The following is a 24,727-nucleotide window of genomic DNA, read 5'->3' as shown; positions in this document are numbered from 1 at the left end:
TTGTACACTGAACTGAATTAACTTTCACTTCTTTATTAGAAACAACTACAACTAAAAGTAAGTCAGTTTATTCTAAGTCACACAATAAATCCTCCTTCATAAAGTTTGGTGTGAAACTGCTGTTGAACTTTGTCACACAGAGGTGTTTCTGTACTTTGCATATACTGTAGCTTCATTGATGCAGAGGTGGTAAAATAACAGTAGTAGAAACACTAAAGCTTCCATGGTCATATGGCACATGTGAGAGTTCAAAATTAAATTTTGACATATGCTGCTAAATCTCTGATTCTTGTATCGATTTATCCAACAGTCTATGGACAAAACAATTGGTATTGAAGTTGTGCACATGTAGACCTTCATGCAGGTAACAATGAAAAATACTAGGGATGCACCGATTTGTTGGTCATACAGCCGTATAGCAGGTTTTTTGCTTTTGCTGACTGGCACCAGCCTGTAAGCAAATCAGACAGGATTCACCGATGGCAGTGGCCTGTGTGTTCTGTATTTTTTTGATGGAGGAGGGGGTTTCAAATGGTTAAATTCCCAAAAATAATTCTGCTTTGTTTTCCTGGAGTTACCTAGTCTACTTGTTGTGTCCCACATCAATGTATGTGTTTAAATTGTGGTAACTGTTATTTCACAGTACAGTAGTGCACCGTGATTGGCAAGTAAAAAATTACAAAATTAAAAAACATGCGTCGTCTAACCAGTGCTGTTTTGTGGTCCATAACATTCTATATAAATTATTACTATGAGGGAATATTATGAGACCATTACACTTGATGTGTTAGCAAAATAAAAGATGGGAATAACATAAAACAGATATTTGGGAAAAAACGGTTTCTGTGTTTTTAGATGCCACCTCATCCCCTTTATTTGTAAAAACAACCATCCTACCTGAATCATTGCGTAGATAGGAGGACATGGCAGGGATAAGGCAGGACTGGCTCAAGAGCTCCTGCAGCACTGCTGGCAGTGCTGAGCTGTTATGGGCTCTGCTGTCTGCTGAAGAGCCATCAGCACCGTGGAAGCTACTGAAGCCTGCTGGATTGATGTAGCTTGCCAAGACCTAGAGAACAAAGCAATAAGTACACAAAAAGTTTGCTTACTGTTTATTTTATTTATGTCAGATTCAAATTCTACGTTGTCCTAATACAATTAATAACACAATTGGTAATTTAACTGTAAATTACCCGATAATTATATCCCCTTAGATTAAAACCCAATTACTGGAATCTATCCCTAGTGAACTAATCTAGAGCCCCACTGTGCATTTCTACCCTTTTAACTGTACAATGTTTAGATACGTTTTTAAAGGGGAATCAACATATTAGACTGTAAAAGAGAAAAAGAATATCTGAATCGCTTCCAGACAGAGATGTAGATGTATTAAAAGACCTGTTTAAGGTTTCTCACTGTAACGTATACTGCATCACAGGTTTGCAACTCTTTGGAAATGCAGTTAAAAGCAGAAGGTTTTCTCAAGCTAATCATCTGCAATATGCTCAAAGTCTAGATTGAGCAGCATCTTGGAGGCTTACTTCAGGGAATCAAACTGCATGGTGCATTCGTAAGCAGTCACAAAGCTCTAAAAATCAAAGACTGCAGAGTGAGACACATAAATGAGGAAATTAAAAAGAAATAAAAACATATAGTATTATTGTTTGAAATGCACTGTGTTGCCATTTTACTTTTGAAAATGGAAAATGATGTGACACTGATTGTGAAACTCACCTGCAGTAGACAGGTGACGTGTTCCTCTTCCAGACGTTGTTTTGTAAGGGCTTGCTCTACATCCCACCCTGAGGCTGTGGATCCAGTACCGAAACCAGTTCCTTTAGCCCAGTACAGCTGCTGCTCATCACTGGTTCCCCCACCGTGACAACTGGATATCTGTGGCTGTCAACATAAAACATAAAATGTACAAGTGGCAGATAAGTGAGGTCATTTTCACAGACTACAGTGGTCACAGCTCTTGTGACAACAGTAAACACTATTCTGCAATGATACGTTTTTGTATTTTGCACTATGTACTAAATTCTATCCACCTCCACTGAGACGACTATATTGCCTATATTAGTATGGGGTAGTGTCAAATTGAATTATCAATACATATTGATGCTAATATTAAAGAGAATTTTAAGAATCATCTTGTGCAGTATGTATACACCATTACAAATTGTGCGTGGGGGAGGACAGCGAGACAATCGGTCAGCCAATCAGCAGCCTGAAAGGAGTGTGAATAAGCTGGAAATGTCCCAAAATAATCAATAACTGATCTACATTGTTTTTCCTACTAAAGTACATTTCCTTTGTTGTCAGTAAAGCTAAATATAACTTTTACTACTTTTTTCCAAAAAATCCAGTTTATAAAATCAGTTTCTGTGTAGCTCTGTTATACAAAAGTTTTTACACAAATTTTCCTGTGGTAGCAAAAATTATGTCAAATGTTACTTTTCAAGATATTGTACAGATTTTAAAAGGGCAACTTGGCAACTCGATCCGAAAGAAGCAAGTTCAATATCAGTGAAGATGTCCGTTAAAAATCTCCCTTTCATCAATAGTATGAGGACTGCTTAAAATACTATTCATTTAGAATATGGACAAAATTATCTTTCAAAATTATTATCCTTGTTCATGAGTTGGTCAACTATGGCGCAGGAGGTAGAGCGGTCATTCACCAACCATCCAGTTGCTGGTTTGATCCCTGGCTCCTGTCAAAGTGTCCTTGAGCAAGACACTGAACCCCAACTTAGTTGCTCCCAGTGAGAACTCCCAGCCACAAAAGCTTATTTGAGGTTACTGCTGCTAAATGATGTTTGACCCGTTAATAATGATAAAGATTTGTATTTACTTTACACCTGCACAATGTAAAATGTTTCAATAAAGGTTAGTTTTTTGCTATTAGTTTGAGCCCAGTATTTTCTTCTGACTTGTGACTTGCATAAAGATCAGATTACGTTTTGTATTTAATTAAAACAGGGAATTTTGTACATTTTTGTGCAGTATCAACACTAAGCTATCTTTCTCAAGACAGTCAATGTTGGGACTATGCATGTGTGTGTGTTGTACTGCTATACTTGTAATGTTTGTCCCAAATTGGAAGTAAAGACCAAATCAACATTAAAGACATTTCTGCATTCCTGAGGCCCATATGCCAAGTTACTGCTTAAAAGTGTGATTGTTTCAAAGTCTTTAAGAATATTACAATAAGTGTGTTGGGGTGTGTTCGCGTGTGGACTAACCTCAGAGACACTGCTGCTGGCATTGGGGTTACGTGGGGCGTGGTGGCTAAGAGCTGACAGACAAGCCAGGATGAGGTGGATAGCACCAATCTCCAGAGCCATGCGGCGTAGAAGCACGCCGTCGTCAGTAGTCAGAGGAGTGCTGCTGAACAACGCACGTAGGACATGGAACGGTAGTGTGGGCAACACATTGGCTGATGGAGACTGCAGGATATGGCCTGAGGAGGAAGCCAAAGCAGACAATTAAATCAGGAAGAGAAAAATCATTTTGCTCAGTGATTAAAAATGTCTTTTGGCATAAAATCAGTGTTATGTCTAATAGGTGGAATGTATCATAAAATTCATTATCTTAAAATGTTGGTTTTGAGATTGAAAAAGTTTGCTATTTTTAAAATGTTTCCCTTCTTAAAAATAGGTTAATAAAATCATTGATCTAGCAATGAGAGCCTGATGTGCTGCATGACCTGTATCGCAAACAATTCCGCCAAGATAATCTGACATCACTAACGAGGTCTGTCATTTCAAGTAGAAATATAAAAAAAAACAGAAGAACTAGGGAAAATCATGGAAGCTTCACTTCTACAGAGACTTCAATGAATGTGATTATTGGCAGCTGTGAGGTACTTTTAAACTTACTGCCTTCTCCATCATCCGTGACCCCGAGCACCAGGCGCAGCAGACACTGTGCATGCTTCCTCTCCTTCAGGAGCACCTCTGCGTACCCTGGCAAGCGCAGAAACAGCCCAAAAGCTGCCAGTGAGTGAGCAGGAATGGGCGACATGGTCTGTACTGAGGACGACGAGGATGAGGATGACTGGGATTGCTGCTTGTTAATGGGTGGCGGTTCAGCGGCGATGGACTCTGGTGCCTCGTACACCAGCTCGCCCGACTGCTCGATGGTCACCCACTCAAACTGGTCACTGTCTTTGGGCTTCTCCTGTGTAGCTGATGGCACCACTGGAGCACTGACCTGTGTATGACCAGTCAAGAGAGTAATGCAGTGAGCATTTTCCAGAGACACAGCAGGGTTAGTTACATTCGCATACATGTGGAACAAGGTCAGACGGTCAGAACTTGTTGTTTATTCTAGCTACATAAACAGTAACTGTTAAACTAATAAATTAATGTTTCATCTAAAATTAAAACTACTAACAACTCAGTCTGACTTTAAGCCTATTTGGAACTGAACCTAAGAGTCCACCATTAAACATTCCCCCCAAAAATTGTCATTGTAATTCTTTGGTATCGCACTTCTGGCTCTTCATCTGTCATAATAAAACTGACTGTGTTACTGAGTGCTAACAGGCTTAGCTAGCAGATGAAACATCATCTTGTGAAAAATGTTGGTATCTTTGGTATAAGGGCCCCTTTGCCTCAGGAGGTAGAGCGGTCAACCCACGATCCCCGGCTCCTTTGGTCACATGTCAAAGTGTCCTAGTGCAAGATACTAACCCCAACTTAGTTCCTCTAGGTGAATGTAGGCCCCCATTGATGTGTGAGTGTGTGCAATATTTTGTGAGAGCAAATGTGTGAACAGAATAGAATTGGCTTCATTGTCACTGCACATAAAGAGTACAACAAAACTATGGTGCTCTTCTCAAAAACAACAGTGCACTAAAAAAATAATATAATAATAAAATAAAATAATAAAAAATTGCACCTGAGATTACACTTTGCAATCCGAATGGCCAAGTGGAAGAAACTGTTTGTTAGCCTGGTGGTGTGAAAACCTTGATTTTACTAAGGCAGCGAGAACAGGATATATCCTCCAGGGAGGGCAGGGGGCAGCCAATGATACTTTGAGTTGTATCACCCTCTGCAGTTTTCCTGTCCTCATCTGCGTACCATGCACCCAGACCATATGTCAGTATGCTCTCTCCACAGAGGCGTGATAAAAAGCCAGCTTCTTGTCCAAGTTATTTTTCCAGAGGACCTGTAGCCACTGCTGAGCTTTCTGCACTGAGGCCTTGATATGGGGAGACCAGGAGAGGTCATCCGAAATGTGGATGCCCAGGAATCTGATAGTGGAGACAGTTTCCACACATTCCCCATTGCTAAAGAGGAGGACGTGGTACTGAACTCCATAATTAGTTCTTTAGTTTTATGGACATTCAATATCGGGTTGTTCCGTGAGAACCAGACGGACAGGTTCTCCACCTCAGCCCTCTATGTCGTCTCATCTCCACCACAGATGAGCCCAACCACAGTGGTATCATGGGCAAACTTGATGATAGTGTTTGTTGGGTAGAAAGCAGTGCAGTCATAGGAATAAAGGGCAAACAGAAGGGGTCTCAACACGAATCCCTGAGGAGAACCAGTGAGTGTGAGAAAGGTGTGGGCGGAATCAGTCAGTGCAGGTTAGAAGGTTTGGTGAGCAATATATGCGGGATGATTGTGTTGAATGCAGAGCTGTAAACCACCAAGAGCAACCTCACAAAGCTCTTCTGGTTTTCCAGATGACAACGCGCTTAATGAAGTGTTGTGGCAATAGCATCCTCCATGGATCAGTTAGCTCTATACGTAAACTGGTGACAGTCAAAGGAGGGTGGAAGGCAGTCTCTGATGTGCTCAGAGACTAGTTGTCAAAACACTTCATTATAATCGATGTAAGAGCTACGTAGTCATTAAGAATAAGAAGCAGTGTAAAGTGCTTTGGGTACCAATAATACCATTTACCATTTATCACTGAAAAACAATAAGGGGCAAAAAAAGTTTTTTGATTATTTTGTTTTGATAAACCTTGAAAGGCATAATTACAATTATTGCACAGCCCTATTTAGATTAATAACAAACAAGATACTAAAGCTACTAAGTGAACCAGTGAACACTAAGGCAATACAGCAAACCTTAAAAAAAAAGACAATTGTCAACAATGAGATTATTTAGGGGAAAAAAAGTCCTTTAATTTTATGATATGGTTAAAAGAACCAATATAACTGTCAAAATAAGCATTTGACATGAGCTGCACTGCATATAATATGGCCGCCATCATTTCTATTTCTGTGATGGAGATATTTTCAAATTCTAACACTGTGCAGAACACTATACTATAACCCCGCTTGACCATATGCCTACGAGTCTCACCTGTTGAATGACATCAGGATAGAGCATAGGCAGCCTCTCTGCAATGAGGGCCAGGCCACCCATGCCTGCAAAGACTTGGAGTGGTGACTGGATTGGGTTGGTCTCCAATAAGGACTCGTCAGTGGCAGTGTCCAGACCTTCTTCACTGACCGTCATTGGTTCATCCTCAGGACAGCTGTTAAGCATGTCACAGTGATCCACTGCAAGAAGAGCAAACAAAGAACCTGCTGTTTGGGTCAGATATCATTTGACATAAATTCCGATTCCAATTCTTGTTTTTACTGATTCTCATTTTGATTCCAAAGTGGTTAAAAAAATGTAAAAGGTTCAAATGAATAAATAACATTTCTTTTCCATTTCTCATTCTGGTGCTGATTTGTTTATTACTGCCACCTAACAGGGTCTCCCATAAAGCGAGGAGTTAACGAGACATCAAACCCTGTCCAACTTTTCAGTTCATTGCTGTGCTACCTTGTCTGTTCAAATTTATTGTGCAACCAGAATTGCAGCTAATTATTGTAGCTCCCCACATGCATTGCGCTCTCATTTAGTGCATTTACCTTAACGTACGTAATCAGGTTACAGTCAGCTTTCATGGGAAAGCAGATGTTTTTATATTTATCTCTTCTGTTTCTTTTTAAGGTCTTTTTGACACCAGACAGTTAGAGTCATTAGGTTCAGTGAAGAGCATCATGAGCACATGACGCAGGATGACTCTCATCAAAACTGTCAAATAATTTACCTGTCGGTGTATAAAACTTTGTGTTTACTCCTCTTGCTTATACCTATTTATGGACTGTGTGAACACAAAACAGGATGGAACTAAAAAGCAACGCTAAATCATTTTTACCAATGACACTGCAGCTGCAAAAGTGTTCATGAAACAAAACCCTTGATAAATCTCATGGTGAATTTCAATGGAGCAGGTGAAATAAGTTAGATCAGGTCAAAGATCTCAACTGGGAATCTTATGCCAAGTTGAGTATAGGATTACAACGGCTTTTTTATGGTGGGAATATTACAACCCCAATTCAAAAAAGTTGGGAGGATGTATAAAATGTAAATGTAAAAACAGATTGCAATAATTTGCAAATATCATCAATCCATTTTTAATTCACAACATATCAGATGTTGAAACAGACATTTCACCATTTCATGGAAATTATTGGCTCGTTTTGAATTTGATGGCAGCAACACATCTCAAAAAAAGTTGGATCAGAAGTAATTGCGGCAAATCCAAAACAAATTGAGGAGCAGATGACAACTATTTAGGTTAACTGGCAACAGGTCAGTAACATGACTGAGTATAAAAGGAGCATTTTAGAGAGGCAGAGCTTCTGGAATGTAACAATGGCCAGAGGTTCACCAATCTGCGACAAACTATCTAAACATTGTGAAACTATTTATAGAAACTGGTCCTCAACATAAAATTGTGAAGACTTTGAAGATCCCACCATCTAAAGCATATAAAAATATGAAAAGAGTCAGAGAATCATGAGGAATCAGGAGCGTCAAAACAGGAAGCTTGTGATCTTCATGCCCTCAGGCAGCACTGCATTAAAATCAGGCCTGACTCTCTACTGGACATCACTGCACGGGCTCAGGAACTGTATCTGGGTGCCCTGTTTGTGGACTAAAGAGGAGTGGGACCATCCTGCTTATTATCAGCAGACAGTTTAAAAGCCTTCATCTCTAATTGTATGGGGGGCATTAGTGCCTATGGTGTGGGCAGCTTACACATCTGGAAAGTACATAGAGGTTTTAGAGCAACATACGCTCCCATCCGGACGACGTCTCTTTCAGGGAAGAACTTTCATATTTCAGCAAGTCAATGCTAAACCACATACTGCATCCATCACAACAGCATGGCTTCACAGGAGAAGAGTCCAGATGCTGAACTGGCCTGGCTGGAGTCCAGACCATTTACCAGTAGAAAACATTTGGTGCAACTATTGCTGGATTTTGTTGTTCCCAGACATTACACAAGCATCCCCTCAAGTAGAGGGGATGCTACACAATGGTAAACAACACTCTCAAACTTTGTTTTATATTTTCCATGAAATGGAAAAATGTCTTAGTTTGCACATCTGATATGTTGTTTATGTTCTATTGTGAATAAAATATGGATTGATGAGATTTGAAAAGAATTGCATTCTGTTTTTATTTAGGTTTTACACATCCAAGTAACTTTTTTGGAATTAGGGTTGTATTTTAACTTGAAATAGATCCTCCTGCAGAACTATATAGGAACATGTTTATGTACCTTTCTCTGTGCGGAGCCTCTTGAAGGAGTCTGTCTTGGAGAGGCCAGGGTCCGAGATGACCTTTGAACCTAGTTTGACTGTAAGATTGATGGACTGGTAACCCTGTGGTAGCTTGCGGTCATACAGTAGCGTCAGCAGCTGAGCCAGGGTCATCTCAGGGGGGAGGGGTTGACCTGACAGGGCAAATCAAACCATTTATTTCAGTACAAGTTCAGTGGCTGTTTTGTTTACACATTTAACTGAAACACTTTCATCTCTTGCTGCCCAAATGTTGATCTAGCATGTGTGTATATGGTACCTGGAAGCAGTTTGTGGTAGAGGTGGAAGACAGGCACACTGATGGTTTTAGCTGAGGGGTCCACACCAGATGAAGCAGTCAACTTATCACTCATCACACGACCCCTCCTTGATGGAGGTCGAGGAGGAGTTGAAAGAGCCCGTTTAGACTGGGACTTTAAACCTGATGGCAGACACAGACAACATGGATATGTCAGTCTTGTTCCCATGCGGTGAGATAAAGGAACTGTAACAAAATCTTCACTGACTCATTGAAGTCATTTTTTTAAGCAATGGCAGACTATGGAGATTTGAAATAGTTTCAAATACTGGGAGTTAGCTACAGCAGCACTATTAAGTTCCCCCCCGGGGGGCGACTGTGTCACAGGAAGATAAAGCGGTTGTCTACCAGTCCCATAGTTGTTAGTTCAATCTCCAGCTCTTTTGATCATATGTCAAAGTGTCCTTGAGCAAGACACTGAACCCCAACTTAGTTGCTCCCGGTGAGTGTTGGCCAGCTGCATAGCAGCTCCCCCGTCAGTGTGTAAGTGTGTGTGTGTGATTGTTACCGTAAATGCATGAATAAGAAGCAGTGTAGAGCACTTTGAGTGCAAATACGTACAAAAGACCATTTACAATTTTACCATTCACTGTTTAAGACATTTTCTAAGGTAAGAAGTGAAATTTACAATCACTGTCTGACCTGAATAAGGATCTTGGGACTATTTGAGGGTATAACATTTCCATTACATTTGAAACTGACTCGATTTTATAGTCTAACTTTTTTTAATCACTGGAAACTTTTTTCATCAGTTTTCAATTATCAAATTAATGCTGTTCAGTTGAGCAGCAGAAATTGGCTTATTAGCTGATGGCTGAAAGAGCTCAGCACAGATAAAAATAAATCAGCACCTGAGGCCACAACAACACTGTAGTTGTCCTGAAAGCCATTGTCAGCTTTCATCTTCTCCTTTTCCTCATGGTTTTTCTTCTCCTTATCCTCTTTCTGCTCATTGATCAGCTTGGCTGTGATACTGGGTGTGTCTGTGTAGAACAGAAAACAGAAGAAAAGCAAGTGTGATTCTTAATTTAATATAAAATTATAAATTTTTTATTTTAAAAAATAAAAGTAAAAATTATTCATATTGTGCGCAAAAAATGCTTTTTTTGGGCAAATCAAAATCACCTTGGATTTGAAAGAATAGTTCAAATCCAAAGAATCCTCTGCCTGATGCCTACAGAACTGAGTCTGATCTAATACTGTAAATATATGGGGATGACTACAAAAACAGTCATGGAAGCTGATGCCATATATTTAGTAGTAAACTGGTTTTAGTAACGAGTAACTCGTTTCTCTTGATCACAGAGCTAAATTTGAAAGAACTGACAACAGCTTTCTATCACTCCCTGATGTCTCGATTTGTCTGTATCTGGCTGCCACAATACACTCCAAAGTTTCAATTATTGCATCGAAGCCAAAAGCCTTGATAGAGACATTCCTACTTATACACAGGATATTAGAAATGATCTGTCTACAGTAAGGCATTTTAAAAGAGCTTAGCCATGTTTGAAATGAAGATGAATTAAGGCCCAGAAAGATGTACATAGACATGAATATAGTAACGCAGGCTTATTCCTGCGCTGTACGTTACATGGCATATATAAATAAAGTTGAATTGAATTAAATATAGTGGTTTGCTGTAGTTAGAAGTTAAGTTTTCTTTATTGAACATACCAGACACACGGTCCAGGACTTCAGCCAGTGTGGTGGAAATAGGCAGGTGGAGAGTGCGGTACTTGTGGCCTGCTCCATACATGGGATGTTGGATCATGTGGCTGGTTGCATTAATGCGGCCTTTGTATAACTGCAAAAAAAAAAAAAAGAAAAAAAAAAGAAGAAGATTTGTTTATTATATTTTTTTATTATAATAATTAATATTTTTTAAATAATATATTTTTGGTTACTTTGCTAAGGAAATTTGAGTAATGAAAAGGTTATGTCTAAAAATGTTGCCAACATTGATCTTTTGGAATAGCTGAAAGTTTTGCTTTTGCTGAAATAGCTGAAACGAAATGTAGCTTCATTATATAGTGGTTAGGAAAACATCGAAGCCAGTTAACTTTAAGAATGTCAAAGGCAATAATGGCCTTTATAAGCTTAACGTGTTGAAGTTTGAACTGTGCTTCTAGCTGAAAGTATGCCAAAGTAGCTAGGTGCCAAATAACGGACATCAGAATAATAACAGCAGTATTAATAATAAAGTTTAGATTATCACGACTGTGAATGCTCCAACATTCACGTGCAAGTTGTAGAAGCCCAACCTGCAGCAGTTACAACCCACTTTTTCTTAGGTAAATCTCTGAAGCTCTTCATACTTGGATTTAGGCAATTTGGTCAGACTGGTCAAATGATCCTCCCATAACGGTTCTAGTTTCACAATAGTTTCACAATGTTTAAAGAAACTGGTCCTCAACATAAAATTGTGAAGATTTTGAAGATCCCCCCCATCTACAGCATATAAAATTATCAAAAGAGTCAGAGAATCATGAGGAATCAGGAGCGTCAAAACAGGAAGCTTGTGATCTTCGTGCCCTCAGACAGCACTGCATTAAAATGGATTCTCTACTGGACGTCACTGCACGGGCTCAAGAACTGTATCTGGATGCCTGTTTGTGAACTAAAGAGAAGAGGGACCATCCTGCTTATTACCAGTGGACAGTTCAAAAGCCTGCATCTCTGTTGGTATGGGGGGGCATTAGTGCCTATGGCCTGGGCAGCTTACACATCTGGAAACGCACCATCACTGCTGAAAAGTACATAGAGGTTTTAGAGCAACATAAAAACTCCCATCCCATCTCTTTCAGGGAAGGACTTGCATATTTCAGCAAGGCAATGCTAAACCACACACTGCATCCTTCACAACATTGTGGCTTCACAGGAGAATATTGTTGGTGCTGAACTTGCCTGCAGTCCAGACCTTTCACCAATAGAAAACATTTGGCGCATCATAAAACAAAAAATCCCAACAAAACAAAGGCTCAAGATTGTTGAGCAGCTAGAATTCTGCATCAGACAAGTATGTGACAACATTCCTCTCCTAAACGCCACCTACTGCTCATCTCACTTCCCAGACATTTACAGACAGCTGTTAAAAGAAGACAGGATGTTACACAAAGGTAAACATTGCCCTGTTTCAACTTTTTTTTTTTAAATGTGTTGCTGCCATCAAATAAGAAATGAGCTAATATTTATCCATGAAATGGGAAAATGTCTCAGTTCCAACATCTGATATGTTGTTTATGTTCTGTTGTGAATAAAATAGGCGTTGATGATATGTGCAAATCATTGCATTCTGTTTTTATTTACAATAGGGGTTTTAGATTAAAGGGGTGTGAATACTTGTGCAAAAATGTTTTTTCTGCGTTATATTTTTAATAAGTTTGAAACTTTGTAATTATCTTTTTGTAGATAGATAGATACAAACGCACAAAGGTCAATACAAAGTAAACTTTGTATTGTTTATTGTTACATTTTCAATATATAACATTGAAGATATAAATTAAAAAAACATTTGCTTTGACATATGCCATAGTTTCAATACCAAAATCCAATAAAATAATATTCTACTGTAAGCACAACTTGTTTAAAACTATATGAGGCTTGCAGAGTGAGTTAGTATGAGTAAAGTGGCCCCTTACAAGTCTTCGTCCATGCTACATGCTCTTAAAGGCTGTGCATTGCTAATATTTTATACACAGACAGGCTTTCTACTGTCCACAACAGAGACAGCTACATACCGGACAGGGAGACTGTAGGAAGACCGTAACCTTCTCATCCTCCAGCATGAGCTGCAGGAAAAGCCTTCGTATAAAGCCTGAGATGTTTCCAGAGATCGGCATGTTGCTTTGCTGAGGCGCAGACTGGAAAAGCTCACAGAGAACCTGCCCAAAATCAATCAATCACAATTTTATGAACAAATATGAAAACAAATACAACGTTTTCACAAGTTCCTACATCTTTAAGAAATTAATTTGCACATTTTCAAATGACTTTCATATAGTATGTAAAAGTTTATGGTTTTACTGGGTTGAAACTGTCTAAACATTTGATAATGGGATGTAAAGACTGAATTCTTTGTGAGGAGTGGATTGTATGAGGAGACCTGTGCCATTAGCCCCTGGTTGTTAGGGTGGCAGGAGATACACTGGAGAAAGAATGCTACAGTGGCATTCTCCAGGGCTGTCCTCTGCTGGGTAGTGAGGCCTCCTGCTTGTCCAGAAGACACCAGAGAGAACCGTGACCATGACGGTTGAGGCTGGGGTGGAGAGGAACCAGCAGAAGATCCAGAGCTTAGTGGCTGACAGCCTGCACTGGTACTGGTGTTAGCGCTGGCACTGGAGTGGCACAGGAGGAAGAGCAGTGCCGTCCACAGCGGGTTTACCTCTGGTCCTCCTAACCAGTCTTTCATGGCGTGACTGTTTCCTACTTCAGTGAGGAAGCGCAGAACTGGAGCAGCCAGCTCTGCAGCCAGAAGTAGCCGGCTGTGTGAGGATGAGGAGTGATAGGGGTAGTGGTAGTGTCGTCTCTCGGCTTGAGCAGCAGGCAAAGGAAGGTTAGCACTGGCCAGAAGGTTAACACAGAATTGCACCAGGCTGCGAACCAGCAGTGAGGGTAAACCTGAGTCCAGCAGCTGTTCTATGGCTCCAGGAGACTGGGAAGCAGCTGCCAGAGTGGTTAACTGGGACTCTGATAAATTAATGGGGGGTTTCACATGCTTGTTGTCATCTGTAAGTCCTGGAGCATTTGCGTTGGCATCATGCTGTTTTTTGCTGTCATCAGTCATGGCAAGGCGGCGGTGCTGGGCTTGAGAGTGGCTGGAGCTGGACACTGAGACAATCCCCATCCAGGACATTAGTAGAGAGAAGTAGCTGGGGTGAATGTGACACATGGAGCACAGCAGGCTGTCCACAGCCTTCTTCAACACAATGTTGCATGGCAATGACATAGACCAGTTATACAGCATCCTGGAGAAAAGGACAATGATTACAATCAGAAATTAATCAGGATTATAATGTATGTTGTTAAGTTGGATTATAAAAGCTGATATCAAATACACAACTGATGCCTATTTGTAGAAATAATCATTTAGATTAAATCCTAAAAATGTGGTCTCTTCAGTGGTTTGCTTTATTATGTCATGGAAATGCCACATGGACCAACATATTAAGACTGATGTTTTTTCCTTTATGTAAATATAAGTCCAAAATGTCAGAAAAGTGACACTCTCTTTCCACTCAACATAAGACTATTGCTGTATGTAGGTGATTGTATAAAAATCTTTGACTGACTCAAAGAGCTCTCTGTTGAGAAGAGCAGGGAGGTCGTAGTCAACAGGCAGCTCATAGCTGTGCCATAGGATGGCTGCCACACAGTGGAGGTGAGAGGGTGAAGGCATAAGGAGGCCGTATTCCCTTGATGAAGCAGAGGAAGAGCTACTGCTGGCCCCAGTGTATCCCATGGGGCTGCTAATCCTGTGGGCTGCCACCAACGAAGAGTCGTGGACCCACTGGAGAAGAGCCTGGATCCTGAAGGGTTAAATGTAAAGAATGCTTTTATAAATAACTGCAGTATCTCTTTAGTCATTAATTGGAAGCTGCAGTTCGAATACCCAACAAACCCACCCAAATAAAAGTAAACACTTCCTAATATCAATCAGCTTATTTCATCTAGAACATACCCTCCACAGGCAGTGTTTAATATAGACCTCTGAGATAATGTACCTGTCTTTGGTTCCAGAGTCCTGAGTGGTACCCAGCTGGTACAGAATGTCAATGGTGGAGTCGGAGGAGAGGCCGTTTAGGCGGCCAAACAGCAAAGGACTGTTCAAATCTACAAAGACAGAAGCGAAGACTAAATAAGTAGGTATTTCCTGTACTAACTAAACAATTTCCCATACTATCCAACCAATCACATTACATTTGTTCCTTCTGGCCTGCTGTGCATCTAATTACAAGAGTCCAGCTTACAGTGTCACAGTGTATGTGTTTGATACCAAAATACACTCCATCCAAACACACTGACACTCCATTAGGAGATTAAGGACTTCAGCTAAAGCATTAACAAATATTGATAGTTGCACATTTGCAATAGTCTAGCAGCTCTGAACGACATCTGAAATATGACCTTGTTTAAACTCTAACAACCTAAAAACAAAAAGCCATAAAATAGTATATTTTAAGACTTTTGGGTCCTTTTCAACGTCTGTGGATCTGCTGCCTATTAAAACATCCTATTAGCACTGTGTTAGTCACACACAGCTATGTGTGACTCACTAGCAGGGTCGGTGCCAGAGGCAGCACAGTTCCTCAGCAGAATGTCAATGAGTTTGAGTCCGATACGAGTTGACTGCAGGCCGATTTTGACCAGCACAGCTTCAATGTTGGGTGAGTGCATGCCACAGTAAGGTGACATGAGCAGTGCTGCACACGTCTGCAGCAGATTGGCAGTGGGTGCTGCAGCACTAGCCATCATGGCCTCCAGGTCACTGACATGGGTCAGGCAATGGTGGAGAAGACGCAGCCATCCAATGCTGTATGAGAAAAGAGATAAGTTACAACATTCATCAAACGCGGGTGTACAATGTTTCAAGCCCAGATTAGATGTGGTACCTGGTTTTAGAAACTTGGTCCTCAGATGGTAGGAAGGGATTGTTGACTGTTGCAGAGGATGTGTTTCCAAATGCTGTCAAACCGAGGAGTTTGATCTGAGACAGACCCAGGGTGCTTGCATCACGAGGCCGGTGTAGCCTCAGACACACAGCAGAGGCAACTTCTGCTTTCACCAGCTGGATCTTTATGTAAGTCAGGCCGCTGGTGACGACTGGTGTAGAGAGCGGCAACATGTTAAGTCCATCAGCGCTGATCTCTACTGAGACCGAGGATGGACAGGCTGGTTGGTAGACAGAGACACAGAAAAACATAAAAGCAGACAGCTGATTGAAAATCAACTTTCCACAGAATTCCATATATACACAGTGGGGTCGAAATGTAAATAATCCAAAATAAACTATTGGGGGCTTCTTCGAGTAAATAAAGATGTAGCTAATGTTTACTCATTAGCTTGGTACACAATATTTAACATCACTTTAATCAACCAAGTTGGTGTTACTCACTGGCTAGAGATGCAAGGTGTGGCTGGATATGGAGCTCCTTCAGCAGCACAGCAGCAGGAAGGTGGATAGTGAGGTCACACCATGCTTCCTCTGGTAGGAAGATGTAGGACCAGGCTGCTGAGCGGGCCCGACGGTGGGGTGGCGTAGCCTGCAGAAGGACTTCTGCTGGCTGTGCTGTGGGGCTGCTTGATGTGATGGTGCCTAGAAATGGACAAATACATCATTTAGAAATTAAACGGAGTGGAAGGTTGGATTACTCCATTATGTCCTATAGGACAAAGTTATACGACAGACTGTGTGAAAGAACCTAAAGGGGCAAAGTTATGGAGTCCCTCAGCGTTGTCTGGCTCTGAAGTCATCACTCTGGCTTTGAGGTTACCATCCGCTGTCTTTCCAGGACCCGAGTCCAAGAACTTCATGATGGTGGACACCATGCTGCGTGCTGTGTTCACGATGGCCCGGGTGCTGGTCACCATGTTGTTACAGATCAACTGTACACCACCTGGTCAGGAACAAGACCAAGTTATGTTTTTTTTGTAAAGTAGCGGAGACTTTGTTTGGTGTTGTTTCTATTAGTTTTTGTTTCATCAATTTACTTTCCTGTTGGCACGTTTGCTCGGTTTTCATTTTAGTTAATTATTTGCAAATTCCTTTCTGAAGGACTTTTCTTTCTTTTTTCATTTAAGTTAACTTTATTTTATTTCGCAGTTAAAATATGGGCCCTGCTCCACCAAATTTGTATTGACTCCTGCCTCATTGGTACCGTGTGTTTTCTTAATTAAAGTGTGTAAACGCTGCCTTTCCCCCTCACATATGACACAAACACCACCACTTTCACAAGCACTTATTTTTCATAAATTACATATAAAAAATTCAATTAGATTTCACATTTTTCACTTCTAGTTCTTTGCAAAAAAGATTTTTGTACATTCTGCATTTGACATGCTAAAGTCATACTTTTTTGCTTATATTCAAAACTAATTGGAATAGATACACTTCTCTTTCATTCAGTTAGCACTTCATTATCAGGTGGTTATGTAAGAAGGACCATTCATCCACATGTCAGAAGGGATGAGCCGGGTTGAGTCTCCACACGCTTTATCCACATTACCTGCAATGTTTTTGTAATCCAGCACATATCACTATTAAGTGACACACCAACACGTGTCAACACTATGTCAGCACAGTTAGGGAACTGTGCCATATACTCAATGAGGGGTCATCTACCCATCTCTACTTTGCAGTACAGTGGAAGAACACTAACACAGTAACACTAACAGTAAGTGTAACTGGTGGTGGTTCAGAGCATGGCTTCAAGACATCAACCGCAAAACAAGAAAGTGTTTCAAAGTCTTAGGTAAAAAATGAAAATAAAAAAACAAAGAAGCACAATATAGTGTTCTGTATCCAGCTACCCATATCGTGGAAGGCCTTGAGAGCCTCACTGGTGTCCAACACGCGCAGGATAAACCACAGAAGAGGTTCCGACAGCTGACATGTAGAAAGAGATCCCTACAAAATTTACAAAGAAGTGTTAAAGTGCTGGCACAGTATGGTTTGTTGCAGTTTTTCAAGAGTAATATTAAATCATTACATCTTACATAACAGAATTTAACACCCACCTGTCTACCCATGTAACCACAGGCCATGTACGTGAGGATAGGCTGTAACATCACATGGACCGAGGTTGCCCTCTTGCTCAGAGTAGTGAGGATGGTGAAAAGGCCGTCACCCACTGAGATCGCATCCAGCCCCCCATGAAAGTTCTCATGTTTGGTCAGGTGGAGACCACTTGCTCCTAAGGAACAAATAGCAGCAGTGGTAGTCATTTAACTCCAAGGGTCCTTCTACTATTTGATTTTTTTCTGTTCACTGTTTTAGAACGGGCCTATTCTCCTAAATTAAATGTCCTTATCACCTGACCCCAGCAAAACCTTAGTAAAGCTGGCGTGTCAACCCACATTGTTTAGTTTCTGAAATTCAGCATATAATAATTTCTGCCATGCAGTAATTAGAGCATCAGTGTATCAACTCTGAAACATTAATGCTTGGTTTTGTTCTGCACCTCAAATTTTATGACCAGAAGTTAGCTCCTGGCTAATGTGTGCAAACTTCAGCCAGCTATATATTGTTACGACTTACACTGAGTTAGTATACTGTACCAGCTCTAAGACACAGCATTTATCATCATCTGAAATACAGTAAACATCTTTTCTAAATTAACAACATTATGGCTGTTTTAATTTCCTATGATTTTATATCTAAAGTAGGAGTCATTGACATGTCACATTATAATCTCTGACAACATTTGCTTAGTATAACCTTCACTGGGAGTCGTCTTTGTGTCCACCTGATGACACCAAGCCCCAAACATTCACTTATTTTAGCTCAGTTTTGTCCAACCATTCAGTAGAAAAGTTGTTTGCTCTTCAGACCATAAATGCTTTGCCCTGTTCACCAGCTACTCACTAACTTTGTTAGTTAGCTGTTTGGTGTTGGGCATGTAGTATACTGTACAGTAGGTTGCCTTTGTCACTGAAAACAAGTTCAATGACAGTGGTGAGAACCGAAACTTGAACACAACAATGAATGACGAATTCTGCAAACTTTGTAGAGCTGGAAGGACCTGCAGTCAGTTAATAATTTTCTGTGGGTATTTCTTACCTATGATCATAGCCATGGCACTGCTGTTGCACTGGCCCAACGCTGACAAGATCTGGCTCATTATCTGCTGATTGGCTAGCACCAGGTCAGCCACACCTGCAGGAGGACCCTGACTAGACCCAGAACCAGCCACACCTTCTTTGCTGCCACAGACTTTCTCTTCATCCGACACACTGCTGTCAGCTGCTCCGCTGCCGGCCAGCGGCAGCCGTCCACTGAACTCTCTGTCCCCAGACAGAGGCAGCTGCACCAGCACATTTACCAGCTTGAGAAGGTCAAACATCAGCTGGTCACGAGTGGTCTCTCCACAGACAGCCTTTGCATCTCCTGGACGAATGATGTTGGCAAACAAACCACCAAAACAAGCCCGGGCCCCTACAGAGCCGTCCGAGCCACTGCGGGAAACCACCTTATCAGAGCAGGTGATGTAGTGGTGAACCAAGAATGTGATGGACTCGATGACAGAGGAGATTGTGGCTACTGACACCACTTCAAAGTTTTGCTCTAGAGTAAACTCCAACAGCTTCACCTGGGCATCCAATGGACCCTGACCTGACTGGAACGGACCCCTGAAGGTTCAGGATAAACAAACAGTTCCTGAAGTCCACTTAGAATTCCAAGCTTTTTGTTTCATGTCAACATGACTTACATAGCTTTAACTAGCAAATAACATGCACTGACAATCACAGCGATAGCCTACCTCTCACTAGACAGGATGTGCATAAGTTTCAGCAGGAACTCGCTGAACATCTGTGGACAGGTAGAGGACAGGTGTACCTGCAGGCGGCCCAAAAACTCATGCATGGCCTGGGTGGCAGTGGGTCCCACCTGTGAGGTGTGTTGGCTTGTCCCATTGGTGCTACTGCCAGACAGAAAACGCACCAGGACATGAACCAGCGTGGGATCAGACACCATCTGCTGGGCTGTGCTTTCCTGAGAACTCATCCCATTGGTGGAACCTGGAAGTTTAAAGGCAGGTTGTTAATTGTTGCACACTAGAAGACTGCACGGCAAGGTGACTTAAAAAAATGTTTATACATACAAAAATATTTAAAGTCATGGAAAAAACATCGGCACCCTTGCAATTCTGTCAGAAAATGCAACGGGCTTATTGTTTTTCTTTGCACTGGAACAACCCAAAAAATGCAGGGAAGAAAAGTCAAATCTGATACAATTCCACACAAAACCCAAAACATTACCCAAATAGTTATTGCCCTCCTTAACTTAATACTTGGTCGCACACCCTTTGGAAAAATAACTGAAATCATTCGCCTCCTGTAACCATGAATGAGTTTCTTCCACCTCTCCACTGGAATGTTGGACCACTCTTCTTTTCCAAACTGCTGCAGGTCATGCAGATTTGAAGGAGGCCTTCTCCCACCTGCAGTTTTGAGATCTCTCCACAGGGCTTCTATGGGATTCAGAGCTGGACTCATTGCTGGCCATTTCAGAACTCTCCACAGGTTTTTTTGTAAGTGTGTTTCAGGTCATTGCCCTGCTGGAAGAACCATGACCTCAGGTGGAGACGCAGCTTTCTGACACTGGCCAAAAATTCTATGGTAAACATCAGATTTCATGACACAGTCAGGGCGTCCAGTGCCAGAAGCAGCAAAGCAACACAAAAACATTTTTGACCCTCCACCATGTTTGACTGTAGGGACTGTGTTCTTGTCTTTGAAGGCCTCTTTTCTTTTTCTGTAAACAGTACCATGACGTCCTTTACCAAAGTTCTACTTTTGTCTATTTTAACTGGTTGCAAGTGTGATTACTATATTGCCCACACTTGTTACTTGCCACAGGTGTGTATAAATACAAATTACAGGAGCATCACATGCTTGAAAAGCAATTATTTCTTACAATTTTGACAAGGTGTCAACCATCTTGTCCAGTCTAGTTTTGAGTTTGGTGTGATTTTTTTAATAAAGTTTGACTTGAGTGCAAACAAAAACAATAAGAACATGAATACGAGAACATTTGCAATTGGAGCAATTTTCTGAGAGAAAGGTTGCATTTTCTGACAGAATTGCAAAGGTGCCAATATTTTTGGCCATGACTATATATACAGTATTTCCTTATCTGTACCTTCCACTCACACAGACTAACTGACTGGCCTCCTGTCTGATCAGACAGGCTCTGTGGCCATAGAGACTAAGCACTTACATGAAAGAAAGGCAGGCGCACACACACGTGAGAGGAATTTCCTACAAATGCAAAAGGCCTGTTCATGGTGACCAAACGCATTCTTTGAATTCTGCTTTTGCACCTCAGCAGACTTTCTGTCTGCACTGTCTTTAGACCAGAGCTTCATCAGGAAGCTGTCCCAGCAGGAGACACATCGGAGATGAGTAATCTCAGAGACTTGCTAGTCAGATTCCTGACCATTGTGTTTTCACCTGTATGCATGTTCTGTAAGGTTGATTTGATTCGAGTCATTCCTTTGTCCTTTTGTGTGAATTAAGCTACTGAGCTGAGCTGTTAAAAGACACCATAACCAAGACTGTGAGCGGCCTTTTGCCTCCTAAACTTGTCGTACAGTTTTTGCTATGACAGCATACACAAACAAGAAAAACAGTGGGACAACCTGTGTTTCTAGCCTTTTCACATATTACATTCACAGGTAGCAGTTAAGTACAGTACTGACCGCAGGCAGGCATGTTTGTCATCAGCGTCAGAGAGTGCAGCACCAGGCACCACGTTCTCAGCGAGGTGTTGGGGTACCACGCCAGCACGGTTAGGAAACTGCTAATGGATGCTGGACAAACAGACAAATAATAAAAATACACAGCAACATGTTAAAGTTAGCTTCTGCAGGTCTTCATTACAGATGTGGAAGGAGAAGCCATGTGAAGGAGTCCTGACCTTGGTTGAGTGGGATAGTGGGCACTCGGCTGGCGTTGAACAGGAAGATGTCAGATCCACTTTCTTCACTGCCACTGGAACATGTGTTAAGACTGAGCGTTAACCACAACTGCAGCAGGGACTCGAGCTGAAAAAAACGAAGAAAAAACTGTTTAAAAGCTTTTCACAATATCTGAAAAGTGAGAAAATCACAGAGCTGAACTCTCCAGGTAACTTGACAACAATTAAAATGTATCACTTTTGTCCAATGTTAGTATTTCTCCACACACTGACCACGGAAGGTATATTACTGGCTGCCCACACACGTTTTTTGTTTTTTATTTTAATCTTATTGTCATTTTTAACCTGTTCACATTTGTTCCGTTTTAATGGCTGTCAACTGGAAAGAACTTTGAATTGTAGAAAACTATATGAAAAGTGCCGTTCAAATAAAGCCTAATTCGGAAACATAGGGCAGATAAATACCAACTTTGTCAGCGCAGAACTTGTTTTTAATTGGATACCATTTACTAAATGTGTAAAATATAGAACCTCTATCACATATTTCACAGCAAAGACTCTACAAAAGAACTTAAATTACAATACTGACAGTTATTATTGTTATTGCATAGGTTTGGCACTGAAGTTACAGAAGCACAAGCAGATTGTTCCTTGCACAGACAAATTGGACTATGAAGTACTATAGTAAGAACTGTGTTCTCCCACCTGCAGAGAACAGCAAATTGGGAGAAGCTATTTTTCCAGTAAGACAGCTAACAAATCAATCCAATCATATAGCCATAACTGCAGCAAACCTGCTTTTAAATAACAATTTTACTCCCTCCAAGTGTCTTGACCTCCACCCTATTTGCCGAGAGAACATCCAGTCACTCTACTGTGAAATGGCGCATCTGTTTAAAATCAAGGATGTAGTTCACTCGCAGTAGGTACTTTGGGTTGGGTATCATATTAATAACAACCATCATTTTCAGATGATTTATGTGCAAACCTGAACATGGTGAACCTGCAGCATGGAGAAGAGCTTGTTAAAGCAGGCACTCAGCATGGGGATGGATGAGGGCTGGATTATCAGGTTGCTGCCTGGAGGTGAGCCTCGTCCATGGAGAGCCCTCAACAGGGAGTCATCAGTCCCATTGGTGGCCTGGCTTACTGAAACCAAGACAGCAAGCAAACACCTTACAGTCAAGATATATACCGTAAATTTAAAGTAGGCTGCCATTGGACACTCCAGCCGGGACTGAAACATTGAAAGGCTTTTTTTGTTACCTGTAGATGAACTTGAGGTGAGGGCCTGTAAAATTGAGTCAGCCTGTAGAGTTGCCATCATCTTGAGCATCAGTTCAGCTTGCTGCTCAAGGCCCACCTCTAGCCGGGCATCCAGAGCTGAGAAACACAGAGGCAATAGAAAATAGCTTAGTTTGAACACTTACAAAAATGTAAATTCAGGTCAAAAGCCACCTGTGCTCACCCTGTGAAACGGAGACTGACAGACCCTGTGATCCTGGCTTTTCAGCAGCAACTGAAGGTTTGGACACAGGGATACCAACTCCTCCAATGTACGGGTTGTACCCATACGTGCCATAATCAGCACCCCAGTAGTCATACCAGGTGCTGCTTATGGGCTGAGAACAGACATGAGAAGGAAGGAATGAGAAACTTGAGAGCAAAAATGATAACGGTAACAATTTGTTTTTAAAGGAAGAAATGACATTAAAAGTGTTTGAAGTAACAGCTGTTTTCACAATGAAGCAGTGAAACTAACCTTCAGCTTTATTATCTATGATCCTTCAGTCGACTTAGTGTTCAAAACTAGATTTACAAATGTATGCTGGGGTTAAGCAACCGTCAGAAAAAATATCTATAAATATTAGCGACCATTGTCAAAGTTCAATGAAAGACTGACCATATCATTTTAAGCTGTATATGATTTTGTAACTGTAAGTAGTTCAGTGTAACTTAAAGAAACTTCAGGAAAAAACATTACCAATGATTTAGGTTTTTAAGCAACATCAAGAGGCTACTTACACTACAAAACTACACTTCTAAATAATGCTCTAAAATATATAAAAGAATTTATGATGTCACTAACAATACATTTTTTTAGATTAGATTTCTTGCATTAGGGCTGCTGTTAAAGGATGAGTTCAAATTTTTTCATGCCAATCTTAAAACAGTCAGATATTCATATGAAAATGAAAACAGGTTGCACTTGCTGTAATCATTCGTCTTGCTAATACAGGCCTTTCAGGAGACCCCTCTAAAATGATCAGTCCTCCGACTGGTCAGTAACATTTTAACCCTTTATCGGGCAAGAGACAATATATGGTAACTAAAACCTCACTCCTATGCCACACTGCTGCATAAAGCACCATGATGGATGAGCACAGTTGTTTTGCTTGAAAGCAGGTTTCTAACATGATTCCATTATTATGCCATTAAGGTTAACATTTTGTTTTTTTGGTTACATGTATTAACTTATTGCAGTTTGTTTTGCACTTGTGTGAGATAAATTGACACAGGTCTCATACGTAAGACAAAGGTCTTGGAAATAAATATTCCTTCATATTTATGTGCATTTTTTTACAATAATTTATCCACAATTGTTTCACCCTATATTGTGACTTCTTTGACTTTGATTTCTACCCAAAATATGAAATAAAATACAAATCAATATAAATACATTTTAGTATGGGTCCTCCTGTATCCACTCCAGCATTAAATTTATAAGTAAGTATTATTAAGTATAAGTATTTTTAAGTATTTCAATGATAAACAATTTTTAAAAAATAAATAAAACCACTCTTTTTGTTATTTACACTGCAGCTAATCAGGGAAAAGCTAAGAGTACATTTATAACAAAAAGGCATAAAAAATAAAACTTGATAAGCTTTTGACTATACTATAAGCTATTGACTATACCAACACAAATTGCTTGGCTCCAACACCAACATTCTTATTTTCTGTTCCTATTACTTATGTTGCATAAAAATGTTAAACACACATAGGAAATAATTAGTAAAGCAAAATGGCAGCAATCAGTTTATCTGGTTCTGTGCAAAATTCATTCTTGTCAAGTACTAAACTGACTCTTTTCAAGTTCCACAGGAATCCTGATTGGCTCTACCTCAGCTGTTGTTAGACTCAACTTTTTCCTGTCATGTTA

At 40.7% G+C, this 24,727-nt stretch overlaps 1 protein-coding gene across 7 annotated transcripts in view; it reads right to left on the bottom strand.

The window, feature by feature from the left end:
* birc6 (baculoviral IAP repeat containing 6) overlaps positions 1 to 24,727 on the bottom strand; it is a 101,729-nt gene that overhangs the window by 35,675 nt on the left and 41,327 nt on the right. For 4 of the 7 annotated variants that reach the window (XM_067475878.1, XM_067475912.1, XM_067475886.1 and 1 more), the window contains exons 39-64: positions 23,033 to 23,186; positions 22,831 to 22,947; positions 22,553 to 22,713; positions 21,565 to 21,691; positions 21,347 to 21,457; positions 19,406 to 19,664; positions 18,706 to 19,274; positions 17,664 to 17,839; positions 17,457 to 17,553; positions 16,349 to 16,543; positions 16,042 to 16,242; positions 15,539 to 15,818; positions 15,203 to 15,459; positions 14,651 to 14,759; positions 14,219 to 14,455; positions 13,033 to 13,894; positions 12,668 to 12,811; positions 10,605 to 10,734; positions 9,782 to 9,913; positions 8,892 to 9,053; positions 8,593 to 8,766; positions 6,330 to 6,553; positions 3,882 to 4,215; positions 3,246 to 3,463; positions 1,735 to 1,899; positions 898 to 1,069 (exon numbers count right to left, since the gene is read on the bottom strand). In XM_067475878.1, coding sequence (XP_067331979.1) covers positions 898 to 1,069; positions 1,735 to 1,899; positions 3,246 to 3,463; positions 3,882 to 4,215; positions 6,330 to 6,553; positions 8,593 to 8,766; positions 8,892 to 9,053; positions 9,782 to 9,913; positions 10,605 to 10,734; positions 12,668 to 12,811; positions 13,033 to 13,894; positions 14,219 to 14,455; positions 14,651 to 14,759; positions 15,203 to 15,459; positions 15,539 to 15,818; positions 16,042 to 16,242; positions 16,349 to 16,543; positions 17,457 to 17,553; positions 17,664 to 17,839; positions 18,706 to 19,274; positions 19,406 to 19,664; positions 21,347 to 21,457; positions 21,565 to 21,691; positions 22,553 to 22,713; positions 22,831 to 22,947; positions 23,033 to 23,186 — 5,767 coding nt within the window. The remainder of the gene's footprint in view (positions 1 to 897; positions 1,070 to 1,734; positions 1,900 to 3,245; positions 3,464 to 3,881; positions 4,216 to 6,329; positions 6,554 to 8,592; positions 8,767 to 8,891; positions 9,054 to 9,781; positions 9,914 to 10,604; positions 10,735 to 12,667; positions 12,812 to 13,032; positions 13,895 to 14,218; positions 14,456 to 14,650; positions 14,760 to 15,202; positions 15,460 to 15,538; positions 15,819 to 16,041; positions 16,243 to 16,348; positions 16,544 to 17,456; positions 17,554 to 17,663; positions 17,840 to 18,705; positions 19,275 to 19,405; positions 19,665 to 21,346; positions 21,458 to 21,564; positions 21,692 to 22,552; positions 22,714 to 22,830; positions 22,948 to 23,032; positions 23,187 to 24,727) is intronic. The other 3 variants (XM_067475905.1, XM_067475920.1, XM_067475930.1) reach the window with 2 other exon arrangements.

This window comes from Channa argus, chromosome 1 (assembly GCF_033026475.1).
Source record: "Channa argus isolate prfri chromosome 1, Channa argus male v1.0, whole genome shotgun sequence".
NCBI lineage: Eukaryota > Metazoa > Chordata > Actinopteri > Anabantiformes > Channidae > Channa > Channa argus.
The sequence above is the reverse complement of the archived record's forward strand: the minus strand, read 5'-3'. Positions and strand labels throughout refer to the sequence as shown.